This window comes from Siphateles boraxobius, unplaced genomic scaffold (assembly GCF_051911475.1).
Source record: "Siphateles boraxobius isolate OS27281-9 unplaced genomic scaffold, OSU_SipBor_1 77, whole genome shotgun sequence".
In the NCBI taxonomy this organism is placed as follows: domain Eukaryota; kingdom Metazoa; phylum Chordata; class Actinopteri; order Cypriniformes; family Leuciscidae; genus Siphateles; species Siphateles boraxobius.
The window spans coordinates 21,595,374-21,620,000 of NW_027509205.1; the positions used below are offsets into that span (position 1 = coordinate 21,595,374).

General features: G+C 36.3%; 2 protein-coding genes across 2 annotated transcripts in view; one reads left to right on the top strand and one right to left on the bottom strand.

Moving 5' to 3' along the window:
* abce1 (ATP-binding cassette, sub-family E (OABP), member 1) overlaps nucleotides 1-7,699 on the top strand; it is a 28,975-nt gene extending 21,276 nt beyond the window's left edge. The window contains exons 15-18 of the mRNA XM_077218340.1: nucleotides 1,664-1,806; nucleotides 3,716-3,838; nucleotides 4,807-4,918; nucleotides 7,052-7,699. Coding sequence (XP_077074455.1) covers nucleotides 1,664-1,806; nucleotides 3,716-3,838; nucleotides 4,807-4,918; nucleotides 7,052-7,099 — 426 coding nt within the window. The 3' untranslated portion in view covers nucleotides 7,100-7,699. The remainder of the gene's footprint in view (nucleotides 1-1,663; nucleotides 1,807-3,715; nucleotides 3,839-4,806; nucleotides 4,919-7,051) is intronic.
* A 377-nt stretch (nucleotides 7,700-8,076) lies between these two features.
* On the bottom strand, nucleotides 8,077-24,456 carry otud4 (OTU deubiquitinase 4). Its single transcript, XM_077218339.1, has 20 exons — nucleotides 23,925-24,456; nucleotides 22,779-22,862; nucleotides 22,596-22,646; nucleotides 22,391-22,437; nucleotides 20,546-20,618; nucleotides 20,370-20,451; nucleotides 20,137-20,287; nucleotides 18,728-18,782; nucleotides 18,504-18,627; nucleotides 18,356-18,420; nucleotides 17,625-17,725; nucleotides 15,960-16,078; nucleotides 15,746-15,881; nucleotides 14,077-14,200; nucleotides 13,154-13,238; nucleotides 12,747-12,802; nucleotides 11,555-12,416; nucleotides 10,222-10,398; nucleotides 10,049-10,089; nucleotides 8,077-9,956 (listed from the first exon to the last, which is right to left on the bottom strand). Exons 1-20 carry the CDS (start codon nucleotides 24,072-24,074, stop codon nucleotides 8,820-8,822), a joined length of 3,720 nt encoding a protein of 1,239 aa, XP_077074454.1. The 5' UTR covers nucleotides 24,075-24,456; the 3' UTR covers nucleotides 8,077-8,819.
* Nucleotides 24,457-24,627: the final 171 nt, after the last annotated feature.

Consider the following 24,627-nt stretch of genomic DNA (forward strand, 5'->3'; position numbering starts at 1 on the left):
TTGTTTTTTGGACAGACCTGCACCACTGCTAAAAACATCCTAAAACACTGTAACTCTTCTCATTTTAACTTTTCTGAAACATTAACCAAGATGGCCTAGTATTGTTGTTGATATGAGTCTGTGTTTCGTTTTTCACTGTAATTCTTAAAGTTAACATAATCTGACTGAGGAATCGTAGACAAGTAAATATTGTAACTGTGGTCAGATGTAAATTAACTTGTGTCTGTTTAACTTTATTCAAAAATTATTATTTAATTCTGCAATTTGCCTTCATTAGCGATTATCATCAATTTGATTACACATATACTAATTAAACTAAACTGAGCTAGACAATGGCATCTCTGAATTCAATAATGAAATGCCTTTAACTGAAAATTGAATGTTTAACCTTATTATTATACATTACTGACACTCTATCCTCCAATTTGATACAGTTAAGTGCTTCGACACAATCTGTATTATTAAAAGCAATATATAAATAAAGGTAACTTGACTAGATTCTGATCCAGTGAGCATTGTTTCCGTGTGTGATGCACACACGTTTGCGTTTAAATCTGTTCATCAAATTAAGTTAATGTATTAACCAGCATTTATGACCGATGACCAATGCATTTGTTACAGTATATTTTAATCTTTGATAACAGTAGGTAATAAAAACACAACGGATCATGTTAGCTCTGGTCCAATGAAAAAATATTAACAGATAGAACTCAGGACATTTTTGTTCATGTAAAATATACCTCATTGTCATGTTCTAGACTTGTAATATTTAGCTTTAAATAAAAAAAAGACCCCCTTAATATTGTGGCAGTTTTTTTCTCTGTGGTATCGAAAATGGTATCGAATATCGATATTTTTCAAGGTATCGTATCGAAGTTAGAAATTCTAGTATCGTGACAACACTAATTCAAATATATTTGCCGAGGTGTTTTATTCATATCACAGTGCAAGTAGCTATTAAGTTTACTCTGTTCTTCTCCCAGTTCACCGGCCACTTACTTTAATGTATTTCGTGAGAAACTGATGAATTCACGTGCTGTAATAAATCCAACTGACAGGAATCTCTGAACTGCGGCCCAAACAAACATCTCACGTTACAGATCAAGATCATTTATAACGTTTTAAACGAAACGACAAACTCTCTTACATGTATTTGAGAATCGGAGTTTGGATGTTTAAGCAAGTTTGTTAATATTTAGGAAAAAAAGTGCTACATCTGTCATACAGCGCTAGTTTGGCTGTGGTGAATCACGTGCGTGCCAAGCATGACGCGTCACCATGGAAACAGAGCGGGCGGGGGGATCGCGATGCAGTCTCAACATAGTGATGTCTGTCAGCCATCGCGATAGAGGATTGCATCGTCTATCGGCCCAATCCTATTATTTATGAAAAAGATGGAATTAGAAATAAATGCCTGCCTCTAATAAAAGCCGGTTACCTTCTGCAGTTCAGGTAAATAAAGGCCGTGTGTGTGGGTGTGAACTTTTTTTAGTGTCTTTTTGAAAGATTTTTTTTTTTTTTTTCAAGTAATCTAATATTTGTATTTTATTTCAGCAATGACTAAATAATTTTTTTAATAATTTAACATTGTTAGTTATCAATACCAGCACTGCACAGATTGACAGGTCACACTGGTATGGTCTGTGTGTGTGTGTGTGTGTAGGTCCAGAATCTGTCTGGTGGTGAGCTCCAGCGTGTCGCTCTCGCGCTGTGTTTAGGAAAGCCTGCGGATGTGTATCTGATCGATGAGCCCTCGGCATATCTGGACTCTGAGCAGCGTCTGATGGCCGCCAGAGTGATCAAACGGTAACATACACAACACTCTCAAGGCTGAGTTTGACATTTTATGGGGTTTATGCTTATTTTCATTTAAGTGTCCTTCCTTGTTTTGTTTTTTTGTTTTTTTACAGAAATGCATACAGAAACGCATACAGAAATTTAACAAAATACACATATCGACAAAAAAAACAAACAGATAAACAAAAATATAAGAACAGACGAGGAGAGAAAAAAAGGAAGACCTTATAATTTGAAATATGTGACCCTGGACCACAAAACCAGTATTATGGGTAATTTTCTTAAAATTGAGATTTATACATCATCTGAAAGCTGAATAAATAAGCTTTCCATTGTTGTATGGTTTGTTAGGATAGGACAATATTTGTCCGAGATACAACTATTTGAAAATCTGGAATCTGAGGTTGCAAAGAAATCAAAATATTGAGAAAATCCCCTTTAAAGTTGTCCATTTCTGTTGGTGATTGTGCTGCATCCACTCACAAAAATATATTTTTGATATATTTAAGGTAGGAAATTTACTAAATATCTTCATGGATCATGGTCTTTACTAGGGGTGTCACGATTCTCCAAATCCTCGATTTGATTACATTTTCGATTCTAAGGTCACGGTTGGATTCGATTCTCGATTTTTACTTTTTTTTTTTGTAAGCACAGGTTGCTGTTGCAGTTCATCGCAATCTCACACATCTCTGTTATTATCAATGAAGCTGACTGCACAATGAATCTTTCATAATATATAGCCTACACTTTGTTTGTTATAATTAGAGGATTTGCCAGCTTACAGAATTCAGCTCTGAGGAGCTGATAGCGGTGAGGAGAGTCTATCTTAAATGCTTCTGATTGGCCATTGCGTTCAAGAAATCAACACATATGTCTGTGATTGGCTAAATCGCTCAACGCTGCAAACATGTTATAAATAGAATCTCTGGCCTGTAAATTGTTTCTATTTTGTTTTAGTTGTTCTTGTTGCTTTTCTGCAACAGATAAATACAAATGCATTAGTTTTTGTTTTATTCATAGATATTTCTAGTTTGCGGGAGTCCCGCAGAATCTTTTTATTCTCCCGCACACACAGAGTGAGTGCATTACCGCCCGCGCTCGCACTCGGCCATCAAATCTAGTCCCGCGCCGCACTCTATTGCGTTGAGAGTGCACTTCTATAGATCAAGAGCCCGGCCCGAGGATAGTGACGGGAAATATCGGCCCGGGTCGGGCCAAGTTTGGGCTCGGGCATAGAATCTAAGTCAGAGGAATCACAGCCTGTCAACACGTGTGTATTTTTTCCCGCGCCGTGATGAGTCGTTCATGAACGATCCGTTCATTGCCTCTGTCATGCGACAAATGAACAAAAGACTCGGAAGGTCAAGTAATTATTAATGTTCCCTGTAAATTATTTTTGACTGCATTATAATGATTTCTTAATTCAGAATATGATCAAGATTGCGTTGGTGGATGTGTTCGGGGAATTTGCCTGTTAAAAGTATAACATTTAAAGCCCCTGAAATGACTAGAAAAAAGATTAGTTAATTTTGATGAACGAGACTGAACAATAAAGTCAGTAAAACGATCCAAACTTTCCATCAAGGTCGCGACATGGGGGCGTGGCAGCATCAACGATTCCATTTTTTCTTTCGAATTTTGAGATTGTGAATTAATTTCGATGACACCCTTAGTCTTTACTAAATACCCTAATGATTTTTGGCATAAAAGAAAAATCAATAATTTTGACCCATACAATGTATTGTTGGCTATTGCCAGAAATATACACGTGCGACTTATGACTGGTTTTGTGATCCAGGGTCACATATGTCCACATATGGGGTGTTGATTGTTTTAAGGTATTCAGTAATTTAACATCTTTTACTCTTTCTCTCGTCACGTCACTCTCTTATTCGTGTCTTTCATTGCCTGGCAGATTCATCCTTCACGCCAAAAAGACGGCATTCGTGGTGGAGCACGACTTCATCATGGCCACTTATCTGGCGGACCGGGTCATTGTCTTTGATGGAATTCCCTCCAGAAGCACTAACGCCAATGCGTACGTACTTTACTTGCAGCGATAATGTGTTTGTAATTGATAATTCCTTTGCATGACTTGCAATAAATTGTAACCTTTATCAGGGTTCGTACAAGGTGCTTAAAGTACTTGAATTTGACTCGAATTTGAAATTGAAGTCCTGGAAAACCACTGAAAACAGCCATATTTACGAAGAGGTACTTGAAAAGTGCTTGACTTATTTAAATACAAAATATATGAAATTAAATTTTTTTGAAAAAACTCATATACAATCTTTTCACGCGAAATTTACCCATCAGACATTTTCTCAATACAAAGTACGCCAACATTATAATATAAAATATCATTAATTGAACAATAATACCCTTTATAAACTTTGTACTTAATATATTATTACATATGTTGTATTTTGGATGCCTTATATCTGTAATTTGAGTTTAAAAAAATCCTTAATTATTATTAATTTATTATTAACTTAATTAAATATATTGATAAGTGCAATCTCTAATTGTAGTCCTTGAAAACCTGAAAAGACCTTAATTTATATTTACAGAATCTGTACGAACCCTGCTTTATGTATGATGCATTAAAGGTATTCATGATGTACATTGTAATGCATTATACATTTTAATAAATTATGACCAAAATTAAAATGCATTATAATATTTGCAGATTCCTTGTTACATCTGAAATTGGTTTTGTCATATGATATAATGCATTATAATACTTATTTACTGTTGCACCTTTGGAAAGTATAAGGTATCATAACTGTGGTTACAATTATTAATTAGATCATACATTATAAGTTGCATTACAAGGCATAATTAATGCAGAATAAATGCTTCTTATTGTGGATTTGAGTAAAGTGTTATAAAAACATTTTCTATGGATAGAAAATACATTTTCCAAATGAATCAAATATTGCATGCACTTTGAACATGATAGTGATTATGCAACTAATGTCAATGTTGAAATATGTTTCTCCTCAGTCCACAGAACCTGTTGGCTGGCATGAATAAGTTTTTATCTCAGCTGGAGATCACGTTCAGGAGAGACCCAAACAACTTCAGACCAAGAATTAACAAACTCAATTCCATTAAGGTAAACATGCATTTCGAAACGACACTTTATCGATGAACCTGGCAAATTGTTTTCATTTGGGTTACATTTAACCCAAAATTAATTCACTTTTAAACTGTTACTTCAATATCGTGTTGATGACAATTCAATCAAGTAGTCAAGTCAGCTTTATTTCTATAGTGCTTTATACAATACAGATTGTTTCAGAAGCTTCACAGTAATACACATAAAAATAATGATGCAAACAAATTGAAAGCTCTACAGAAGACATTATTCGGTTCAAGTCAGTTCAGTAACTGTGTAAAGTTCAATCATGAAACAAGTTCAATCATGAAACAAGTTCAATCATGAAACAAGTTCAATTCTAAGGGTGCTCCGATTGATCGGTCGCCGATCATAATTGGCCGATAATTGCTTTTGGGATGTGTGATCGGCGGTCTCTACAAAGGCCGATCCAGAAAAGCCGATCAGATGAGGCAAAACTCGCGAGACAATTTTTTTTGCCCTGATAAAAATGGCTTCACCGATCTGGCAATTCTACAAGGTGTGTGAAAAAGACAATTCATTAGCAATCAATCTGCAATGCGTGTACCATGCCGCTGCCCGCTTGTCAAACTGCAGTCTCTCTGCTCAACCCGTAACTAAATTCATCGATCCGCAAATTATGTTTGAGTTCTTAAATGGTCTAGTGGTAAAGCTTTTGCCAAGCGTGTCAGAGGTTACGGGTTCGAATCCGCACCCGTATCGTTTTTTTTTCTCTCATCAAAACTGAATATGTTCATCAGTGGTTACAGTCTATATCAAGCAGGGACACGTTTGTGTGCATTTTATTTTGCGATTTCACCGGAATTAATAGAGTCCGCAACGGTGATAGATTGAAGCGCGCGTCCGAGTGAAGACTGCACGAGCCACAGACAACACTGTTTCCATGACACTGATAGACGCGGCAACGAGCGCTCATCTTGATTTAAAAAAACAACACCACATTTTAGCGCTAGATTTCTTATTTAATAGCGAACTAAATGAATGCTCTGCTAGTTAACTGGATATGTTTTATTTGTTTGTATTAGGTACATCCGTGACTTAATGTTAAGAAAATGGTGGGCTACAATATCGATCCTGAGAAACAGTGGGACACGACTTCACTGGATCTAAACAAATCAATCTAACCATAGATGTGAGCAGTTTGGTGGCTTTCTTAATCTGTTTAAAATAATTTTGCAAGGGTTCTTGCAAAAAAAAAAATTTACCAAAATATTGATGTTTAATATTAAACAATAAGTAAGCTTTTGGAGAGAAATTAATCTAATAATCTCTATCCCCACTCTCTCTTTCTCTACCTCACTCTCCCGCTCTCTTCCTCTCGAAATTCCCACAAAATCTGACTGAGCATCCAGAAAAAAGCAAATTTATAGATGAATACAGATATGGAAGTTGTTAGTTATTTGTATTTTTTGTTGCTGTGAACTTATTATAGTGTATTAGAAAAACTGATGGCTGACTGACTCCAATCATTATTTTTGCTATAGCCTTTTTTGTTGCAGTTTTTAGTTTAAAGTAGTCTAGCTAAATTTAAAGACTCAGATGTTCTGTCTTTTATCTTTTTTTATTTTATATTCTACAGGAAAGTGGTATTTGTCAAGCCCTAAGCTGTTCCCAATAACCAAGCACAGGCTGCTAAGTTAATATGCTGGACATGTTCCTTGCAAATAAATACATAGGTGTCAATTCATGATACATTGTCTTCTCTTAATTGTAATACTTAATGTACACTGTTGTTAAATATAGTTTAATAAATAATGCTACATGATAAATAGAAGGCTTCAAATAGACCGTGTAATCGGTATTGGGTGATACAGCTTCCAGTAATCGGAGATCGGCCCCAAATATCCTGATCGGAGCACCCCTATTCAATTCAGTTTGTTTTGATTTAATTTGATAGTATCAGTGCAGTCAAATCGATAATATTACTAAATATAGTCTTTTAAACCCCAGTACAGATCGTTTTAATAATGTTTTGCTGTAATATTAGGATCAACGCTTCAAATTGAAAAATTCACAAAGCGTGTTTTGAAAGCGCCCATCTCTACCTTAAAGGTCCTTAGTCTTGTATCTTTGTTTATTAAAACCCCTTTTTCTGTTACCGTTTTTAAGGATGTGGAACAAAAGAAGAGTGGAAACTACTTCTTCTTGGATGACTGAAGATCCCATTTCATGAAATTTAGCCGCTCAGTATGACATCAAACCGGCAAACGCTGGCACTGCGGACTTACATGTTTGACTGAATTACCACCACCGTCACACTGCCCAGCGGGTCCATTTCAAACACACAGTTCTGCTCTCTCCTCTCGGTCATTGGTGCGATTCAACAAACAAGACAAGATAACAAGTCCTGAAAGATGAAATCCAAGCTTGTGAAATCTTGCCAGAGAGAGGAGAGGACATGATTCGAGAATGAAACCTGGAAAATATGTACGTTTCCGGGTGAATTACTGTTATCATTAACATAACTGAAGCTCTTTCTGGTCATAAAATGGTGTGAACGACTTTACACACGGCAAACATGCAACTGTATATTTTGAATAAAATATTTTAATCATGTTACACAATGTGTTGCATCATATTAACCAGATTTCAACAAGATTTGGCTTTTGAGTTCAGCAGTCATGTGAAGATGCAACTGAAGCTGAAATTAAAACCAGCTGAACAAAATCTGATGTCTCAGTAATATTGGGTGACACGTCTGTGCAGTGAGATTGTTTACGAATAAACTGACTAAATGGAAAGACCACAACTGAGAAATGTTCTTTGGCCTGTTTTTGTTGTTTATTTGGTGTCAAAACTACATTTGCTTCACCTTTTTTTAAGGAATTGCAACTAAAAATTTACTTAAAATGGAAAAACTGTCAAGTTGCAACTAAGAAAAACACGATGTAAAGATTACAAAAGAGAAGGATGTTCTTTGGCCTTTAATTGATGTCAAAACTATTTTTTTTTTAATGTACTTCATTTGCTCTGATAATGTAATTGGAATTTCCTTCAATAGACCTTACTAAGAGAACACACTAAAAATTACATTAAAATAAGACCCAAATATAATTCCATCTGGTCAAATATATTAAAAATTAAATTCCTTGGAGGGAATTGCAACTGATAAATGGAAAGACAACAACCGAGAAGGATATTATTAGGCATTTATTTGTTATTTGGTGTTAAAACAATATCTTTGGATCAGAAATGTAATTTATTTAGAGGCATCAATGTTCATCTGGAAGAGGTTGAGAGTGCACGATAAAGACGTGGTCAAAGGAAACCAATTATGTTGAAATCCCCAAAAAATACACAAGTAAAACATGACAAAAAGGCACTTTGCTGTGTCAGGTGAGATGCTACACCATTATACGCTTTGCAGAACAAGTCGAATCTTTTACAAGCTTTTAAAAAAGAAAATCAGATTTTTAAAAGAGTCTAAAAAAAACACGCTAAAAGATGTAGAACATGCTTGACATTTAACTTTAAATCAAAAAAGATTGGAATGGAAAACTATAATAATGAATTTCACATACATCTGAAACATTTATACATTCAAACCAATATAATGGTATGATCTATCCTTTCCCTTTTAGTGTGCATGTAGGGGAAGTGCATTCTGCTCAAGGAAAAAAAAGACTAGATTATTTATTAGATTTTATTACAACATCTATGCAAACAAACATTTCCACTACGCTTTTGTGAAATCAAAAAATGAAACCGAGTTGCTTTAATTTTAAACAAGAATGTGTGTGGGGGGGGAAGACAGAAAACAGTTAAAAACATTGGATATATTACTAATCAATGTACCAAAAGCCACCCAAAAATTCAAACAGATTTTGTGTATCTGACATTGTAAACCAAAAACAAGTGTATATCCAGCATTTAAGCATCACTGATATGGCAACTGCATCCCGACCCTTGGCCCGGCACCTCGTCTCCCATAATGTCTATAGGACGACTGGTCATCCGATCGACCTCGACTAGAGCAATCTTTCCGTCCACGGTGACTCCGACCTCGATATCCACCTCTATCATCTTGGCCACGTCTTCCTCCACTTCTATAGGACTGGCTATAGAAGGACTGGCCAGTTCTGAGATCCACATTGGGAATCTCCATCTCTTCAACTGACCAATTGTCATCGGGAGAATATGCATGGACGAGGCGGGAATGATCTTCAGCAAATTGTCCAGTGTGGAGGTTCTTTGTGTAGACTCCCCCAAGTCTTCCTAAGTTCCCATTGGCTAGAGAGGTCAATCCCATCATGTCTCCTTGCATTTGGCCAAGCTGGAAAGGTTGTACAACAGGACAAGCTCCAGGATAGTGTTGAGCTTGCATTGTGGCCATTGAAACGGGAATATCTACCGGCTTGTAATCACCACTACTCAACTGAGGTTGGGTTCCTGGAAAGCCAGTGATCTTATGCATGGACCCATAATGGGGGTTCATATTCATAGATCTCGGGCCATTTTCTTGAACTCTATCCAATGTGGATGGAACAAATGGCAAGACATCCATCCGACCATGAGGCAGATGGTTTAAGGCTTCATGAGGCATCGGTGGAGGTGGGATATGATGGTACCCAACAGATGAAGGCGAATACATCTGATTCCCATGAGGTGGACAGGGTTGCGCTGAAAACTGCATTTGAGGGGAAGCTGGGTAATTCCCAGCATAGGCACTTTGGCCAGAAGAAGTTGACCAAGGCATTGGTATTCTTGGTGGGACCTGCATCGGAAGGGATTGAGGATGATTATTGTACCCTCCCACCTCTATGGGACCAACAGGACCACTACCAACTGGTACCGTAGCAATGGGAGCATGGCTCTCCAATGAGGAGTCAGGGATTGAGCTCAAATTCTGAGAAGAAGGGTTTTCTGGTTGCCATGAAGTCATTGTGGGAGTCATTGTGGGGTTAGCGGGGGAGTCAGAGGAAGGAGGAGGAGGAGGCCCTCTGAGGTGCATCTGATAGGCTTGGTTAAGTGGACCCAGATAAATGATGGGAGGAAACATTGGCTGAGAGTATGCCTGAGGAAATTGGGAATATGTGAATACACTTCTATGTAATTCCATAAAGTGATAGCCATTAAAGAAGCAACAAATGCAAAGAAGAAGTGTACCTTGACACCGAGGTTGAAGAAGAACTTGAGGACATTGATATCTGAAATAGTGCAGAAAGCATTTTTAAGATTAAAAATCTCATTTCTAAGATTAAAAATAGCCATTTAGCCCTGAGTAATGAGCTATTGAGAGTTTTTACAGGTATATATAAGATCTCTGGGGTTTTTATTACCTTGTGGAAGGTCTTCTCCTTTTTGGGAGAGGGAAAATGGAGGCAATGGTTCCACCTCTCCCTTCTCGTTCAGGGGGAATCCTGGATAAACCGGGTCCTGGAGGAGCTGAGACCATTGGAGTTGAGGATAGGGGATTTGTTGGGGTTGGGATGGGTGGTCAGGAGCAGGGGCTACACCTGGCGGACAGGAGATGCTCTGTGAGAACTTGGTTGATTATACTATGAAATCAACATTTGTAACTAGATTTACTTGATGCATTTCAAGTAATGTCATGTCACGTTATGTCAATCCCGTTTACACACTGCCTCCGAAACTTTAGTCAGTCATAAAAAAAATTGGATCTGTTCTATTGTATCAGGCATATGTAGCAGGCATTTTGAGAGGTGTTTTGACAATTCAGACCCACCGTATAAGTGAAGGGCCAATTTCAGAACTGTTCAAGATCAATTGGTTCACGGAAATTGGGGGTCTTCTTTTTAATATGCAGCTCCAGTATCGCTAGCAAAGCATCAAAATGAGCCAATAAAATAATGAAGTAAACTTTGAATCGCTCGGGATAATCCCGCAGCTCCTTGATGAGCAGGTGAACTCTCTTTCCTCTCTACGCAATTTCAGGATTGGATGGATGAACCCAATATTTCCTCTTTCTTTTCCTCGTTTTAAGAAGAGAACAACAAAATTATCCTCACTGCTTGAAGACTCAATTTTGTATTGATTTGCGATATGTTTTTCTACGGATTAATACACATGGAACTCGGTGTGCAAGGTTTCTGTGCGTATTCACCATCCTAAAAATTCAAGCGGCAAACTTCCGGTCTCTCTTTTAAACCCTACATGAAAGTGACTTAAACTGCAATTCATCGACTGGCCGCTAGAGACAGGCTGCAAAAGAGAGTCAATCCCATTGACCCCCATGCTAAAATGCCCAACTTTACAGCAGAAAAAAATATGTTTACTGCCTGGTGCAAAAAGTAGTTTTGGTCTATGTAGCTAGTTTTGACCTTCATGACAACTGTGAGGGGGGTGTATTTTTGTATAACTCATCCGTTTAAATTATATTACGCCTTAAAGTTCTGCATAATTAAGGACGCTGCTGTCACTTCCAGCCGTTTGTCTGCTGTCTCACCTCAGCTAATCCCACCTCTTTGCCCATTTTCAGTTTATCACAACACCAAGATAGCGATGGCTGGCTCTGCCCACTTTGGGCTTCAAAAATGCTCTTCAGAAACCTACAGGTGACTTCACGGACACTACATCTATATTTTTCAACAGTCTATGGAAATTTCGGACACAGTGTGCAAGGACCTTAAGTCTTAATCAGACAAAACTTACCAGAGGAAGGTATGGCCGATGTTTCACAGGGTTGTGGATCTGATGCAGTGCAGGAGGACTGAGGTAAGTCTTGAGGTGGAGCATGGGCAGGATCAGAGGAAGGGGATATGAAGGGGGGAGAATCTTTGGGAATAGGGATTGGTGTCATAGTGGTATGAGGATCTACAGTCTTTTGGGCAATTGGTGCACCACTTTTTCCATTAATGGGAAGGGTGGTAGAAGGTGGTTCTGGGGCATCTAGTTTACGGGCAGCTGCCGGAGCGTGGCCAGAAACAGGTATTGCAGAAGCAGGTAAGAGGGATGGTTTGGAAATAAAAGTGGTTTGAATGGACGGGGTGGATTCAACAGGGGCATCTGGGATTGAGCCACAAGATGCCAGAGTTGTTTGAGTTGGGATAGCAGCAGGTACTTGGACAGGGGTGATCGGAGATCCAACCAAGTTAATCTGAGATGGTGCTTGATTGGGGTGGGAAATATGCTCAGATGTGGGAAGCACTGGGACAGTTTGCAATGAGGGTTGGGTCGGTTTCAATGCAGGGACAGATTGAATAGATGCAAGGGTGGGAACTGAGACTGCTGCCACTGATATGGGCTGTGAAGGGGCTAAAGTGGACACCAACTGACTGTTGTAAGGGCTTCGAGCATGGCTATTCTTTGGCTGAATAGGGGTCTTTGCCACAAGAGAGGATTTATCAAGACCAGGGGCAGTAGCAGATGAAGTCTGAGATGAAGATGGGACTGTTTTGGGGCCAGAGAAGATAACAGCAGGATGTGGAGAAGGAGAGACAGGCATGGGTTTCTCTTGTAATTTCTCTTTTATTGTTGGAGAAGATCTCTGCACTGGTTCCTCAGAAACCCTTATCTGGAACACAGTATAAACCAGCAACTTGTAAGGACAACGAATTTAGATTACCATGGAAGGGAAAGGATATATTGGTTGTTTTGTTGCCATACACCTGAATATGTTGATTACAAGACTTTCTAGTATACTCTTGGTTATCTAAAAGACATAAGTTGAGTACCAAATTATGCCTGATGCCCCCCACAATTTATACTACAAAACAGAACAGAGTAATGCAGACTGGTATGCAATTAAGTGTGCAAATTGGGAGCACCTGTCAAGTTTAAACAAAGCCATAATAAATAGTCTTGAATCAGCTGTTATCCACGTAAATGTCTCAATGCAACTCACCACAGGTTTTTCTTCAGTGGCGCTCTTCTGTTTCTGTACAGGCCTCTGGGATGTTTCTAAAAGCCGAAAACCAAAATAAACTTCAGGATAATAATTCAATTTATAAATAAAAATATGATCAGCAATGTTAGCAATATCATTATCAATATCAATATATTTTTTAAAGTGACTGTCCATTGTGCTGTATGTTTAAGCTTATGTATAAATATACATTATAAAGAAGCAAATATGGTGTCCTACTATATATATATATATATATATATATATAGTAGAATAGAATATAGTCACCTACCTTGACATACTTGCTTCTTTATAATGTATATTTAGAATATGTATCATTTAGAAGCCTAGAATTTCTTCAGCCTGGCAATTTTGTAAAGCCTGGATATAAAGGGGGGGAGCTTCACCTGTCTCTGAAACACACTCCTTCTGTTCCTTCTTCCGAGAGCCTCTCCTTTCCCCTCCTTTCTTTACGACCTCACCAACAGTGGCCTAAATTCAGAGGAAACTATTATAGCACAAATATATGCATTTGTATCTTTGTCATTAGGTGAAGTACTTTACACAAGTACTGTACTTGAGTACTAAAGTACTGAACTGACTTGAGCTGAATAAAGGCACTATAAGAGCTTCTTTAAACTTAATTTAGATTGTCTCATATTTTATGAAGTTTGCATAATTGATTCTGTAATTTTCTTATAACTGTAAAGCTGCATTGAAACAATATCTATTGAATAAAGCGAATATTTAATATGAAAAACGTATTACTTATTAAACTTAATATGAGAGATAAAATCAGGGTGAATTAAATATGACCGTAATAAACTTTCTTAATAAATGTCTCTATTTGCGAATGCATATTATTAAGAAAAGTTGTGTTGAGGATAGTATATTTATATATATATATATATATATATATATATATATATATATATATATATATACACAGTATATATGCATACATGTGTGCACACACACACACACACATTATATAAAGAAACTTTTATGTTAGATAAGATTAATCAATTTGGCAGCACTAGTAGAAATGTTTGTTTTTATTGTTGAGAAATGTTAAAAATGTATTAAGAAGAAATTTATTAGGAATTGTTTGTTGATATTGTTCTTTTAAATCAAAATGTTTATTTTTCCCAACGACAAAGTTTTTTTCTTCTGGCATAACCACAGCCATGGGGCGTGGAAAAAACAATATTATCAAAGCAATAATATCACCATGCATTGGAAAAAACAAGTCCTGCCAAACATTATGTCTATATGAATATCATGTTTCACCACACACTATAGAAGGTAAATGTGTTTGCAAAAGCTGCACCGTTTGAGGGCTTGTTCCTAACGAGGGAAAGTTGTGCTCGTCTTTGTGAAGAAGCTCCAACACGACGCTCTCCTCTTCCTCCTCTGGAGGAACACACACAGGACTGTTGCGCTGGTCGGATCTTCTGCAAACACAGACCAGCAACAATTTCAAAGTTTACACACATCAAGTGTCTTTCTAAGCCTCTTTCTGCACAAAATGAAAAAAGTAACTTGAGTTACGTAATCAGATTACTTTTTCAAGTAGCTAGTTAAGTAACACATTACTAAACCAGAACTGCACACATATTTAAATTTAATAAATGTTTGTTTTAATTAGTTATTCATGCCAGGGTTGGGAGCATCCTTAAAATAGGTACAGGTCATTTAGGTTTGTATTTGTATGTGTATAAATGACATGCTGTATTAGCTTTATTCTATGGTTTTTATTTTTTTAGAGTAGCCTTTCTAGGGACCCGAGACGCAAATTAGCTTATGTTATATTCTCGATGTGCAATACATATTTTCCAGTTTTCGACTGGAATCATGTTTTTTTGTTCTGTAATAAAATAAATAAATACTTTTTTAATTGACAACAAAATATCGAAGTTACTTTTTCAAATAAGTAACACTAGTTACTTTTTCACATTTATTGTGTGTGTGTGTGTGTGTGTGTGTGTGTGTGTGTGTGTGTGTGTGTGTGTGTGTGTGTGTGTGTGTGTGTGTGTGCTGTTTATATCTAAACTAAATGTGAACATGCATTTACTCATCTGACTTGCACGAAAACATTCAGTATTCCTCAAAATGATAAAAACAGTAAATGTAATCTCATAATATTACGCAAAACTTTAATTAACTATATTAAATTATACAAATATATTTCATGTATTTAATCTCACTTTATTAACCAATAAAATGTAACGCATTACTTTTCATAAAAAGTAACTAAAGGGACCGAAACGGCCAGAGGAACCTTTTCATAGTTCCTAGAACTATTGGCAGAACTATACCTTTTCATTACGGTCTACTTTCTATGTATAACAGTTCTATCTAATAACGTATTACACAGGACTGTTAGACAGATCGTAAACGAATGAATACAGAGAATGCGAGCACTGTGGCTCTGGCTGGCGTTCTCAGCGTCGTCAAAATGAAAGTCACAATAACGAGCGCGGTTTACGTCACTTCAGAGTTCAGAGCTCTTCCCAGTTTTCCTATGGGAACCATTAGTTCTCGGGGAACCATCCTGGTGGCTAGATCCTAAAACTACCCGGTGCGAAAGCCCTTAAGTAATGCAATTAGATCCTTTTTTTTTTTTGGAGGAAAGCAATATTGCAATGCATTACTTTTAAAAGTAACTTATTTTTATTTTTTTACTTTAACAGGGACAATGCACATTGATCAACATGGTAGTAAAACTTCAATGTAAATGTGCCAGAGTTAGCTAAATAGCTAATTTTCATCCGTAGTCCCTGAGCAGGTGATACTAACTATTGTCCAACATCATCAATACATAAGTACAGGGCTTTTAATACATTAAAATTATCATGCAAAACTATATTACAAAAGTGATTCCCAAAATCACTTGATTTGAAAGTGAAAACTTTCCCTAACACTGAAAACGAGACACAAAATGCAGGCGTTAAAATGAAAACGTGTGATATTTTGAACTACAGGCCAGTGAAGCACACCTGAACTTGTTGCGTCCACCAGCGGGCTCATCCGGGACGCTTTGCGGAGGCCAGGAGTGTTGCTTATGAACTCGACCACTGGACGCCGACTGAAGCGGGGCTTTGTTTGACCTCCGACCTCCTCTGCTCTCCCATTCTGCATTGAGAAACCCAGACAGTGAGTGTGTGTGAGTTGATGCCATTCAAGTGTGTTTTTGATCTGGAGAGATCGTACCGGAGGGCGTCTGCACGCCGTTGTTTGGTACGCTATGTCTTTTGCTCTTGTCTGACACCGTCTGCCATGACTGAGGCTCTTCAGATGGAAGACGCAAACTCAACAACGGCACAGTTTGTCTAAACACACAAACACAAAGAGATTAATAGTTTAATATTGTTATTTCAGGGCTAAGAATATAAATTAAGCAAAACAATTTGTTTTTGTCTTAAAGATGTTTTCTTTCTTTTAAAAATAAAATAAAAATGAAAGCAACAAAATATTTTTATGAAGGAATTTCCATGGTTGTTGGTTAATGGAAATAAAAAGATAATAATAATTTGACTAATTTAAAAATAATTTTATATCGATACAAAGAGCAATTTATTTACAGTAATATCACTTATACACATACACTGCCGTTCAAAAGTTTTGGATTGGTAAGGTTTTTAATGTTTTTAAAAGACGTTTCATCTGCTCATCATGCATTTATTTGATTAAAAATACAAAAAAAAACTGTAAAATTGGGAAATATTATTTCAATGTAAAACAGCTGTTTTCTATGTGAATATATAGTAAAGTGTAATTTATTCCTGTGATCAAAGCTGAATTTTCAGCATCATTACTCCAGTCTTCAGTGTCACATGATCCTTCAGAAATCACTATAATATGATGATTTGATGATAAAGAAACATTTCTGAATAATATCAGTGTTTATTACATTTTTATTTCAGGATTCTTTGATGAATAGAAAGTTTAAAAGAATAGCATTTATCTGAAATAGAAAGCTTTTGTAACATTAAACACTACCATTCAAAAGTTTGGGGTCAGTAAGAATTTAGTAAAATAAATCAATACTTTAATTCATCAAGAAGGAATTAAATTGATCTAAAGTTGCAGTAAAGACATTTATAATGTTACAAAAGATTATATTTAAAATAAATGCTGTTCTATTCATCAAAGAATGTTGAAAAAAATTGTACACAACTGTTTTCAACATTGATACTAATTCAAATAAAATAAAATAAAATCTGCATATTATAGTGATTTCTGAAGGATCATGTGACACTGAAGACTGGAGTAATGATGCTGAAAATTCAGCTTTCATCACAGGAATAAATTACACTTTGAAATATATTCAAATAGAAAAGAGTTATTTTAAATTGTTAACAATATTACTTTTTTGTATTTTTAATCAAATAAATGCAGCCTTGGTGAGCATAAGACACTTCTTTTAAAAACATTAAAAATCTTACCGATCCAAAACTTTTGAACGGCAGAGTATATATATATATATATATATATATATATATATATATATATATATATATATATATATATATATATATATATATATATATATATATATATATATATATATAATTTCCCTACACTAGATAAGGCAGTAAAAATTCACAGCACATTCAGTCAGATTTAAGACTTTGCTGATGTATGGAATTGAATACTACTGTACTTTGTAAAGTGCATACTGCTATAATATATACTGCATATTGCTTTTATTTTAAATAGTGTGCTCTGGTTGTATACTGCACATTCAGACCATGCCCAGTACACATACTGCATACTCCTCTTTCTAAAACAGTAGGTAGCATGCCATTCTGTACAGACCCAGAAGTCTCCTAAAACCCCTACACACATATATAGAGATAAATAGAAAACGCATACGGTCTGTTGAGTTCCTCAATAAACACAGTGACTGGCCCATTGTCAGGACTGACTTCCTGAACGTAGGCGTTAAAGAAGCGATTACTGCCACTCAGCTGCACCTGAGGAAGACAGAAAACTAAATCAAGACAGCTCTGAAGATAATAATACATCTGATTTGTAGATATGTAAAATTCTTCACAAGGTGTTTTAAACAAAAAACATGCAGTGACTAAATTAAAAAAGGCAAAAAACAATTATAACACACAAAAATATAATTAAAACTACTTTTTAAAAATCTAATTAAAACTACTTTTTAAAAATCTAATTAATAAAAACAAAAGCAGGGAAATAAATAACAAACGCATATACATAGAGTGCTGTTCAAAACTTTCGGGTCATTAAGACGTTTTTCTTTGTTTTTTAAAGAAATTAATGTTTATTTAGCAAGGATGCATTAAACTGATCAAAATTGACAGTAAAAAGACCTTTATAATGTTACAAAAGATTCTATTCTTCTAAAATTCAGTTTTGTTCACATGAATAAATTACAATTTACAATATATTCATATAGAAAACAGTTATTTTAAATTGTAATAATATTTCACAATTTGTATTGTACTTTTGATCAGTAGTTTGCTCCACACTCCAAACTTTTAAATGAACCTGTATTAATCAAATGCTACTTAAAAAATAAAAAATAAAAAAATGTAAAAAGAAAGTGTAAAAATGTCAGCACACACACTGCTAACCTTGCACTTGTCTCCGATAGCGTATTGCATTCCGGCGGCAATGCAGAAATCTCGCTGCTGTTGAACTAAACACGCACATAGTTATTAAAATTATTAATATAAATCATTCAATCAAGATACTAAATACATTTCAAAAAAGATAATGTACTTCGTTTAGAGCGGAGCCACACATCATACTCCACGTTCCTGTAGAGGGCGGGGTTTAGGGACTTTTGTGCCTTAGCTGACAGAAGGCCACGCCCCCTTCCTCGAGACTGGCCCCTCCCACGACCCTGATGCACAGATAGACTCGTTACCACAAGATTTCATCCTACAAAGTCAGTGTGTCATCAAAAACACTGAACTTTCTATCATCAAGAGAGAAGAAATCACCCTCTGCGGCGGCCTGACGTTCACATTGGTCTTCTTTTCTCCGCTTTCACTGGACCTAATAAGACCAAATACACACACAACAACATTTTTAATAAAACTAGTTATGAAATTGTATTTGCAATGTATTTAACCTCTGTTGATACATATTTCCAAGTGAAGCAGGTCATAATGTAGGGCAGGACTTGATTTCATAAATTGGAAAAGACTGGATCATAAAACAATAGCTGTGTTTCTATCCAAAGCTGCAAATTTCACTAATGCACAAAATTGGAATATTGCATAAAACATTTGCAAATAAAGCACTGTTTCCATCCCATGTGTTCAAGAGAACAAAATGGTCACTTTCTGGGAAATTGGCGCAAAATATCTGTCATTAAAATGGAAGTTGATGCAATCAGGGAGGAAATAGTGGTTCTTTTATCCTCCATCATAAATGAGGAAATGCAAAAAACGTTCGGATGCTGGTGTTTGTGAACGCAATCGTGTGAGACACTTCTGGAGGGAATTAAACCAGATCATTTTAACGACAGACGTTGTTAAACGCTCAGGCGTTTCACAACGACTAAACCAACATTCGAGATGCTGCGATGTGATTGGTTAGCTGTTTTTTCCAGTTATCCAATCACAGCCTCTGTTGAGGGAAAGTCGCGTCAGTTTTTGTTGCGCATCAAGGGAATTATTCGATAAATGGGTTTGCATCTTAGTTTATGCGAATCAGATAAAAAATTATCCCCCTCAATTGAGCACATTAATTTTTTATGTACAGTTTTTGAATTTATACGCATCATGGGGTTTCCATTCAGTGTTTATGCGGTTTCACCAAATTCACAAAAATAGGTGACTGGACAAAAGCTTTCTATTTCAGATAAATGCTGTTCTTTTAAACTTTCTATTCATCAAAAACTCCTGAAACAAAAATGTAAATAACAGTTTAAACAAAGATAATACTGAGAAATATTTCTTGAGCATCAAATCATCATATTATAGTGATTTCTGAAGGATCATGTGACACTGAAGACTGGAGTAATGATGCTGAAAATTCAGCTTTAATCACAGGAATAAATTACACTTTACTATATATTCACATAGAAAACAGCTGTTTTACATTGCAATAATATTTGACAATATTACTATATTATTTTGTATTTTGTATTTTTAATGAAATAAATGCAGCCTTGGTGAGCAGAAGAGACTTTTTTTTAAAAACATTAAAAATCGTACCGATCCAAATCTTTTGAACGGCAGTGTATCTAATTATATATTATAAGCCTATAGATTAAGATATGCCAAAACCACTCCAACGTGTCATCATCCGCTCATTAAATACTTCAGAAACTATAATCACATTGCCCAAATGAAACTGCGACAAAAAAAATAAAAAAAATAATAAGTCTCATTCAAACACGTACCAGAACTCATCTTCCTCCAGGTCAGACTCTTCACTGCTCTTGCATTCTTCTGAGTCGAGTTTTTCTCGTCCTCTTCCTCCTTTCATACACGGCCCTAACACGCCGCGCTCGACGCCACACACTCGATCATACAGCAGCTCGTACAGGATCGCTAGAGATGGAGAAACGGTTTCGGTTCTGATGCTGAAAGCATATCGCACCACTAATTCACTGAATAAAGAAGAAGCACTCACACTGACAAACAGCAGCACTTTTCTCAAAAGATTGTGGGTAAACACTGTCATAATGGTTTCCATTGAGGAAGCACAGTCGCACCTGACAGAGAAAGAGAGAGAGAGAGAGAGAGAGATTTCAGTGTTACGGCGATATTTAAAAAAAATAATAATCTTGCATGAATGCAAATCTGCACCTTATCAGGGAAGCCATTCTCTGTGATGTTAACGGGTGGTTGATCAGGCACCTGGAAAATAATGAAATCATGCCTGGAAGAAATAAACATTACACCATCAGAGATAGTAAACGAACAGTTTAGACTTTGTTAATATAAAAATATACACTTTAATATTTTGAAATTTAAGGTAAAGGTAAGGTATAGGTTAAGGTATTGTTGTGACACTAAAACGGCGTTCAACTTGACAGCAATATTTTGTGAACAGAAGTCATTTGATTTCAATGATATCAATGCAATGTAAGGTTGTCGAGCAATGCAACAAAGTTGAGAATTGATTAACTTTATGCAAATGAGCAGCAATGCGGTGGATACCACTGGAAGTGAAGGCATTGGAGTTTAAGTGCCCTTATTTTGCTTTTTCTGATATTTCCTTTTCATGCAGTGTGTAATAAAGCCGTTTGTGAATGTAAAAGTTCTGCAAGGTTTCAAAGCTCAAAGTGCAGATAAATAGAGATAGAATTGATTCTGAACTGCTGAAACGAGTCGTAAGTAATTACAGCCTCACTTCCTGTTCAAACCCATGTAGTTTTGTAACAAATTTGCATAATGGTGGTCTATGATCTTCATTGGCTGCTGGTGAACAGCATCTGCTTTGACCCTCAAACACTGTAGTTTATCTGAGACTGTAAGAGTTTGATTTGTGTTGTTCATGTCGCGAAGACGCTGTTTCTCCCCTGCAAATGAGGTTTAATCCACTTCAGAAAGTTAAGGACTTGCACTGAAATTCATACGGAAAAACGGACGGCATTGTTCGCTGTTCGTATCACTGTGGGTCTTTGGTTTCTGACACGCACTGTAAGCGGTTGACCAATCACAACAGACTGAGCCATCTGACCAATCAGAGCAGAGTAGACCAATCACAACAGACTGAGCCATCTGACCAATCAGAGCAGAGTAGACCAATCACAACAGACTGAGCCATCTGACCAATCAGAGCAGAGTAGACCAATCACAACAGACTGAGCCATCTGACCAATCAGAGCAGAGTAGACCAATCACAACAGACTGAGTCATCTGACCAATCAGAGCAGAGTAGAGCAATCACAACAGACTGAGTCATCTGACCAATCAGAGCAGAGTAGACCAATCACAACAGACTGAGCCATCTGACCAATCAGAGCAGAGTAGAGCAATCACAACAGACTGAGTCATCTGACCAATCAGAAGAGAGTAAAGCAATCACAACAGACTGACCCATCTGAACAATCAGAGCGGAGCAGGCTCACGGAAAGGAGGGGTTTAGAGAAACGGAATCTTTAATCAAAAGGTTTCAGACACAAAGAGCTGATGCTGCAGTGAATATTATGAGAAAATTCAAGTGTTTTTTTGTTTTTTTTTACCTTAGATGCATGTCAACTCAAATGCAAAATCCTCTAAGAAAAGGAGCCTTAAAATAACATAATAGGTGCACTTAAAGAGAAATTTATGTTATTGTGACCCATTTCATTGTATTATATGATATGTCTTGGCCCACATGCAGGAACGTCATTTAAAAAAAATGATGCATGGAAAACTATATCAGAAATCGCTTGCATTCCTCTAACTCATGCATTGATAATCTTGTTCATCATATGATGTATTTTGCACTGCTGCGATTTACATACAAACACTTTTCCCTCCAGGATCATCATTTATAGCAACAAGAAAACCGAATCATTGTCAAAGTAGACATTTTATAAATCTCATTTTGAGCAAATGAGCATAATGCACAACTGGCCATTCGCTGTCCGTGAACAAGACATCATCACAGTTCATGCCTCATAATATGCAGTTAAAAGATATAAGGAAATGTAATATTCTCACTTATAGAGCTCAGCCAAAACGGTGATCTCCACCTGTCCAACCCAGCTCTAAACGGGTGGAGGAATAAAGAGAAAGTGTGTTAGAAATGTCTACATTTTAACAATAAGAGAGTCTGTGAAATCACAACAAAGTCCAATGTGTTTATAAGAAACTAAAGCACTTTTGATTAGAGCGTCTGCCTGAATGCACAAAGTTTTGTTGTTACCTGAGGATCCCGTAAATTCTCCAGGTATTTCTCAAAATCGCCTTCGATAAACTACCACACGCATTGAGAAAGAATAAAGACAAGTTTAATACAACAGGTCAGAGGTCAACTGACACTTCTGATGTGTTTATAATGAAATGTAAAATGTCAACATATGAATATGAAATGTATTTTTAGTCTCACCAGCTCATAGTTAGATCTGTTCTGTTTCAGATAATCCACACAGGCCGAACGCACTTTTGTGTGTAAACTCTGGCAGTGCAACACCTGTCAATCAAACACAAACACACACACACACACACACACACACACACACACACCTGTCAGTCTGTAATTCTATACTAAGAAAAGATGTTGGCTGGATTCATAAACATTCAGTTTATTACACTTCATCATTCAGTTTTCATAACCTGGAATAACAGGTTTATCAGAATGCAAATGCAAACTTCATGAGTGATGATTCAGCAATACTTTATCTCAACTGTATCATTGAGTCCATTATATAAATTTTTTAAGTATTAACACCATTAATAATTCAGTATGAATAACATTAATATACAATAGTCTCGACATATCCTTAAGTTCATCTACCAAATAATCAATATCCTATAAGGTTAAATAAAACATATGAAAATACATAATAACTTCGTATATGAATGAATGTATGTTGAAAATGTATGTTTACATTTAATAAGAATAAAGAACTTAGGCTATAATTAAACTAAGCCATCTGATCAGGTAGTAATGATTATTAAATAATTTGTGTCCTGCAGGAATTTATGAACCTGCACAATATCTTAAAGAAATTAATATTTAATAAACCAATCATATAAAACTTCATGGGAAATTAAGCAAATCACGACGACAACCGATCATATCTAACGAAACTTTAATTATTTATAGTTTCAATCCATACCTTTTAGAGATTAAATAAGTAATCGTTTATGTAAATATGAAACACTTAATAGTATTTAAGCAGAAATAAACCACACCCATGTTTTTATTATTATTAGTGCATATGTTAGCATAAACTGCTAGTATGCTAAAGCTAATTAGCTTCAGATAAACTAAAAAGTGATTTTAACATACCGTAGAAACTACAAACCGTGACATTTAGTTCACAAGTTCTATGAAAACCGGGAAATAAGATTTACTTCAGTGATTTTGAGTGACATTTTAGATATTTTAAGCACTCGGTAATACACGTTTAAGGCGTAACGTTAACTTATTAGGGACGTTTTAAGTGCATTTTAAACAGTGTGTTTATAAACGTTAAAATCGTGACACATTAAAAATTGGGGTTTTAAATATCGGTATCAGTCTTCTGACCTGTTCTGCCACGGCCCTGAACAGACATGACCCATCCTTGGCGATCTTTTTGCGGTAAAAGCCCAGCGAGCGCAGGTACTCGTCCATGCGGGACTCGTGCGTCCTGTCACCGGCCAGCTGCTGCTGAGCTCCCGCTGATGCCGCCTCCATGATGATCCGCTCCGACACAATCCCAATGTATATATATATCACACTATATCTGCAGCTCGAGTTTCCTTACCATCCCTGCACTCCAGCTAAATGCTCATGATGGACTGGATTTACTGGATTTGCTTTTGATTTCAATGCAAAGCAAGTTGGAGCTGTTTCTGGTTCAGTTGCATACACGAACACACGCGTCCAGGGCTGAATATACTTTAAAATCCCAGGTGATCACGAGCGCGTGAAGCAGGTAAATGTGCAGTTTCTTAACGCATTACGAAACAATTGAGAAAATAAAATGAACCGAGTGAATTTCGGGAGACGATGGGAGATGTAGGCGAAAAAGAAAGTGAAACTACACAACCCATGTTGCATCCACAGCAGCAGAACTGAAAGAGAAAGTAGCAAGTACATATTATATAAATAAATAAAATATATATTTAAAATAAAAATGCATATTTATGTATTCACTATAACGTTGTGACACTGACACAAAAGGTGAGGAACACGTAAAAAATGTCTTGAAAATAATAGAGGATAAATAATAATGTATTATAAATAA